General features: G+C 50.6%; 1 protein-coding gene across 1 annotated transcript; it reads right to left on the bottom strand.

Moving 5' to 3' along the window:
* Positions 1-815: 815 nt before the first annotated feature.
* On the bottom strand, positions 816-4887 carry ACTL8 (actin like 8). The gene is made up of 2 exons (XM_088789921.1): positions 4481-4887; positions 816-1762 (listed from the first exon to the last, which is right to left on the bottom strand). Exons 1-2 carry the CDS (start codon positions 4826-4828, stop codon positions 1010-1012), a joined length of 1101 nt encoding a protein of 366 aa, XP_088646047.1. The 5' UTR covers positions 4829-4887; the 3' UTR covers positions 816-1009.
* Between the last annotated feature and the right edge of the window lie 1609 nt (positions 4888-6496).

Raw genomic sequence — 6496 nt, 5'->3', positions numbered from 1 at the left:
GAGGAAGAAGGGACACAGCCATCGACCGTCGCCAGGGGTCTCCATCTCAGACTAACCCTCAAAAGTAGGCCTCTCTCCACCCTCAGATCACGTGACCTTGGTCATTTCATTCTTCACCGTCTGAAGTATATTTACTTCTTTTCTGCCTATGTCCTCACAGCAGACTTCTTGAAACCAGAAACCTCACGTCTCTTTTCACCTCAAAGCCCGCAGAGCCTAGCATCGTACCTGGCATGGAGTAGGTTCTCAAATAGTGTAATAATATCAAATAAACAGTACACTAACAGGACCTCAGGCTTCCACAGAATAGTGGGGTATCTGGAGAGCGTGGCACAGGAAGACGGGAGAATCAGGCCCTTCTCCATTCCGCTCAGTGGTAACCACTGTCCACAGGCCGCTGAATTCTTTAACAGCGGCCCTGGCCCCACCCTGGTTCTCACAGACTCATCCTCTCTGAGTCTCCCCAAGGGACAGCCCCTCTACCCCATCCATCACAGAAGCCAGTACATTCCAAACAAGTGGTTTATTTGCATATATAAGACAAAACCCTGGCGACAGCAGAAAGGGCACTCCAGGCTCACTGGCAGCTATTCCTCCCTGGCCAGAAAACGGATGGAGAACTAGAAACTTCATCTCTCCCCAGACTCACCCTCCCTCTCCCCTACGCAGAAATAATTCTCTCTTGCCCCAGTTAAAACCTACTCAACCCAAAGAATGGACAACCCAAGGCAGGTGCCAGTAAAATATCGGTGGCTATTAGGCACAAAGATGGCAGCCAGCTGCTCCCACCCCAATGACAGACCACCCTGGTGGACTTCCAGGGACAACACCCTGTCCTCCATGGGTTGGACCCCACTCTTGAAACAAGATAAAACCCAAGAACCTAAAAAAATCCATCATGAGCTCAGAATTCCCAAGCCAGGGAACCACATCCCCACCCAGAACCTTTCACTGAATTAATCCACCCATGCCCATCTGATGGGAGCTGGGTCCCCCGAGGGGGGACAGGTCACAGCCTCATACCCTCGACATACTCCTCTTTGGTCATCCACTCAGACTTGTACGTAGACAGATGCGCCACCACAGACGCTCCCAGCCAGACGGTGAAGTTTCTGTTGGAACCCACCCACACGGTGGACTTGGCGCAGGAGAAATGGTCTGCGGTCAACTCCTTGTACAGGCGCTTGGTGAAGCCCGGGTAGAGGGTGTTCCCCCCACAGGCCATCACGTGGGACATGAGCAGCGGCTGCATGGAGGCCTCGCAGGTCTTGATGGAATCCACAACAGCCTGGGCGATGCTGGGCCCTGGCAGGTCGAACATCTGGGGGCTGAAGAACATCTCAGGGGCCAGCCGCTGCATGGGGGTCAGCTCCACGGGGGTGCCATCCGGGAGGTGATAGGTGTTACTCTCATCCGAGCCACTGGGCAGGCTCTGACGGAAGTCCAGAGCTTCCTCCAGATTCTGTGGCACATAGCATTTGCTCATCTGAGTGGTGGCAACCGTTTCCAGCTGAAACAGGTTGTGTTGGTTGTATTCTTCCTTAAAAAGGCTCTTGAAGAGATAGGCGGAGAGATCCTGGCCCGCGAACTCCAGCGTCTTACTGCTGGGCCGTAACGGGTGGCCCAGATGGAAGGGCTGCACGCGCGTCAGGCCGTAGCCGGAATCGACCACCACGCCGGTCAGGAGGCCAGAGGCGTACAGGGACATTGCCAGCTGGTCAGCCAGGAGCAAGGACGGGACATCCAGTAACTCAAACATAATCTGCAAGACGGGGGAAAGCAGACACTCAGGGTGCTTTCCTAGGACAAAGGGCCCTGATCCATTTCTGTTTTCCCCAAGACCATGCTACATGCAGCTCTCAAAACTGAAGTGGGCACAGACCAGTAGCCTCGAGGGACTGGCGGGCTGCCCCCAGGACACCGGGCCTAGGGCCCAGGAGCTCAAACTGTGGGAATAAGGGAGGGGCGCTAGAGGATTAGAAGGAGTCAGATGTGCCCTCAGGAGCGTGTCTGATGATGGTCTTTCAGAAGACCATTTTGGTGGAGGGGTAGGAATACGCTGCAAGAAACACGCTGAGATGCCTGGCTGTGCTCACTGGGGGGTGGCGGGGGGAGGGGAGGGGCATGGCCAAGGGGCAGAGGTGCAGCCTGAACCATTTCTTTAGAACAGGAAAGAAGACATTAGAAAAGAAACAAGTGCAGCATGTCCACCGCTGCCTCCCAAAAACGGGGGGGTGTAAAGAAAGAAAGAAAATACCCTCACCTCCTTGTAGGTGCAGACTTAACTATTTTGTCATAAAAACTTTGCAGACATCAAGCCAAAAACTGGAATTCTGATATTTAGCATTTGGCAAAGTCCCTAAGCTGATGTTTCTCCCCCTGCCCATCACCCCCTCGATCTGAACAGAGCACCACCTCCCCAGGTCCCCAGTTCTGAGTGCACCCACAAGTTTCTGACCCGATAGAGGCAGAGAGGCTGTTGCAGTGCACCCTTCACGCCTCGCAGCCCCGTCTTCTCCCCTCAGTGGGAGGGAGCTCCCTCCATTCCCACACTCAGAATAATGTCCCGACTCCCCACCCCCCACCCCCACCCCCCCACTCCCACCCCCACCCACCTCCGAAGGTCTCTTTTCCAAACAGAAAATCACATGTGACTCCCCACTTAAAACTCTCCAGCAGTTTCCCATTCATTAGAGCAGGGATTGGCAAGCATGTTCAGTAAAGAGCTAGATAGCCAGGTTTGCAGGTATAGCAAATAAAAATATAGGACACCCAATTAATAACACCCACTAAAGCATTCACTTTGACACTGAAAAGAAAAATATATAGGATGCCCAGTTAAATTTCAATTTCAGATAGACAAATAATGATTTTGTATAAGTACGTCCTGTGCAATATTTGGGACATACTTACCATGTTTCCCCAAAAATAAGACCTAGCCAGACCATCAGCTCTAATGCGTCTTTTGGAGCAAAAATTAATATAAGACCCACTACTATAGTATATCATATCACATATCATATCATATATCATATCATATCATATTATATCATATTATATATAAGACCTGGCCTTGTTTTACTTACAGTATTTTTGCTCCAAAAGATGCATTAGAGCTGATGGTCCAGCTAGGTCTTATTTTCAGGGAAACGTGGTAAACTAAAACGTTATTCATTGTTTATCTGAAATTCTAGTCTAACTAGGTATCTTGAATTTTATCTACAATAGTACATATTTTAGGTTTTATGGACTCTATAGTCTCTGACACAGCTCTGCTGTTGGAAGTGTAAAAGTAGCCATACATGATATGTAAATGAGTGGGTATGGCTGTGTTCAAATAAAACTTTATTTATAAAAACAGATGTTGGGGGCCGGCCCGGTGGCTCAGGCGGTTAGAGCTCTGTGCTCCTAACTCCGAAGGCTGCCGGTTCGATTCCCACATGGGCCAGTGGGCTCTCAACCACAAGGTTGCCAGTTCAATTCCTCGACTCCCACAAGGGATGGTGGGCAGCGCCCCCTGCAACTAAAATTGAACACGGCACCTTGAGCTGAGCTGCCGCTGAGCTCCCAGATGGCTCAGTTGGTTGGAGCCTGTCCTCTCAACCACAAGGTTGCGGTTCGACTCCCGCAAGGGATGGTGGGCTGTTGGACCTGGAGCTGAGCTGCGCCCTCCACAACTAAGACTGAAAGAACAACCACTTGAAGCTGAACAGAACCCCCCACAACTAAGATTGAAAGGACAACAATTTGACCATTGTTCCCCAATAAAGTCCTATTCCCCTTCACCAATAAACTCTTAAAAAAAACCTAAAAAAAACAAACAGATGTTGGGCTAGATTTGGCCCTCCGGTTGTAGTTTGTCAACTCTTGATTTAGAGTAAAATGCAAACCTTTCCCACAGCCTCCCAAGCCTGCCAGGTCCATCCCCTGCCAACCTCACCTTCCCATCTCCCTCCTGCCACCCTCCCTCGTTGGCTGGGCTTCAGCCTCACTGGCTGAAATCTCCACCTCAGAGAAACCCTCCCTGTTCACCCTCTTCAAAGGGGCTCCCTCTATCCTCACCAGTCAGCTATCACCCCACTCCATTTTGTTTCTAGAACTGATCCCTCTGGAATTCTTTTTCGGTAACGTATTCATGGTCAAGTCTTCTCCCCCAGAAGGCAAACTCTTTGAGGGCCGGAATCTGATCCGTGAACATTTGCGGAATCCATGACTGAATGTCCGGTGTCTCCCTGCAGGGCCCTTTCCACAGAGCATCTTTCCTGCTGTGTCTCTATGGGTGGGGGGCGGGGGGCCTCTGTGAGTCCCTCTTGCCTAGCGCAGTGCCGGCAAAAAAGGGGTACTCAGGAAACATTTGGGGGGCAAAGGCTTAAGCAAGCAGACTTCCTGATGCCCAATCGTGTCCAAACACAAAGAGCCAGCTGTTCCCCGCCCCCCCCGCCCCCCCACCCCCGTGATGGCCGCCCTGAGAAGGCCTTACCTCCAGGGTCTTCCGTCGGTCCGCAGGCTCCCTCAGGGAGCACTCTGTGACCAACACAGGAGACTCCTCGTGCTCCCGTCTGTGTTTCTCTAGGACAAAGGACCAGATGTGCTCCACGCCCTCCCAGTTGAGGACGCAGCCACGCTGGATGGGGTAGCTATAAGTGTCCGGATGGAAAATGTCAATGCCGAGACTCAGGCGCCGCCGGGCATAGCTGGGCCCGGGGTTCTCCCTGCACGGGCTGTAGTTCACGATGCTTGGGAAGACCATCTGGGGCTCGTTCCAGCCAGAAAAGCCAGACTTCACAAAGCCAGACCCGTGATCGATGATGATGGTTCTCGAAGCCATGGCAGCGGCAAAGGTGGGAGGGGTCTTATGAACTTGGCTCCTCGAGGCTGTTTGGCAAACTTGGGCCACCTGTGGAGGGAAAGGATGGGGGTTACCTGTGAACCCATTCTGGGACACTGTGGGCTGCTTCCCACTCTCCACCCACAGTCAAACCTCAGGCTCCCTGGAAGCCAGTCTGTTCCCCCTCCGAAGCGTTTGCACAAGTGATAACTGGTACCTAGAATGTTCTTCCTGTCCCAAGCTCCCAACTGTCCTACACGGCCTGCCTAATGGACCCATCTGGGAAGTCCTGCCGGCCCTTCCTTCCCACCAGGCTTCTCCCGTTGCACTTTGCACACGTCCCACAAGAGCACTTCCCGCTCCACGAGCGCAGAGGATGGGCTCCGTTACTCTTTGCAAATTCGGCAAGAAGCCTGTCATCTAAGAAGCACTTGGTGATGGTTGGCTGCCTGATTGGAGGGTACAGGGAACACAAACCATCAGCCTCAGGGCCCACCTCCCTCAACAATAATACCGCAGTCGCCACAGCAGCACAAGCAGGAGCAATAGTGACAATGATGACAATGACAAGCTGGGGACGACAGCGATAGCGACCATTTCCAGGGTACACACCCCTTCTCTAGTATAAGAGAAACATTTTGCACAGTCAGTTGAACTGTGTGAAACTGTTACTCGTGTCAGTCAAAAATGGTCAGATATCAGCAATTCCATATGGTCTGATCTAATCATTTAATCCGCATCACAATTATAAAGCAGTTACCGTCGTTACACTGGTTTTACAGGTGGGGAAACTGAGGCACAGAGGGGTTAAAGTTACTTTCCCAGGGCCACACAACTCATAAAAGCACAGCTGAGCGTCACGCCCAAACCAGACTCCACAGGCCGCGCTCTGAGCATCAGGCAAGCTGAGAAGACGTAGGGTTGGAGAATGAAATAAGCAGCTAAACTTGGTATGTAGAGGAGGCTGTGAGCGAGACGTCTCACCCAGAATGCGGTCAGCTGCCTCATCTGTAAAGTGGGGGGAATAATAACCACCAAGCTGAAAAGGGAAGTGTGGTCACTGCCTGACTTCCGGACTTCCTACAAAACGACAGTAGCCAAGACCGTGCGGTACTGGTGAAGGGACAGTCACACAGATCCAGGGAACAGGATGGAGCATCCGAAAACAGAGCCACACAAAACAAGGTCAACTGATCTTTGACAAGGCGCAAAACCAATGAAATGGAAGAAGAACAGTCTTGACAACCAGTGACAGAGAACAACTGGAGATCCACACGCCAAAAAACATATACTTTATCATAATTCATGTAACATATACATTATCATACTTTATCATACTATATCATATAACATATACTTTATCACAATTAAGTCAAAATGGACCACTGACCTAAATGTAAAGTGTAAAAACTATAAAATTTTAAAATAAAACTTCGGACAAAATCATGGTGACTTCGGTCAAGTTCTCTTAGCTATATCATCGATAGCCCAATCCAGAAAAGAACAAATTGGGTAAACTGGACTTGGTCACATTTGAGAACTCTGCCCTTCAAAAGACACTGTTAAGAGAATAAAAAGACAAACCACAGGAGACAATATGTACGAATCACATATCTGATAAAGAACTTGTATCCAAAAACCCTAACGCGTAAAACCCAATAATAAGAA

Source organism: Rhinolophus sinicus, chromosome 14 (assembly GCF_057876585.1).
Source record: "Rhinolophus sinicus isolate RSI-liver-muscle chromosome 14, RSI-T2T, whole genome shotgun sequence".
Lineage (NCBI taxonomy): Eukaryota > Metazoa > Chordata > Mammalia > Chiroptera > Rhinolophidae > Rhinolophus > Rhinolophus sinicus.
This window is presented reverse-complemented; position numbering and strand designations above follow the sequence as displayed.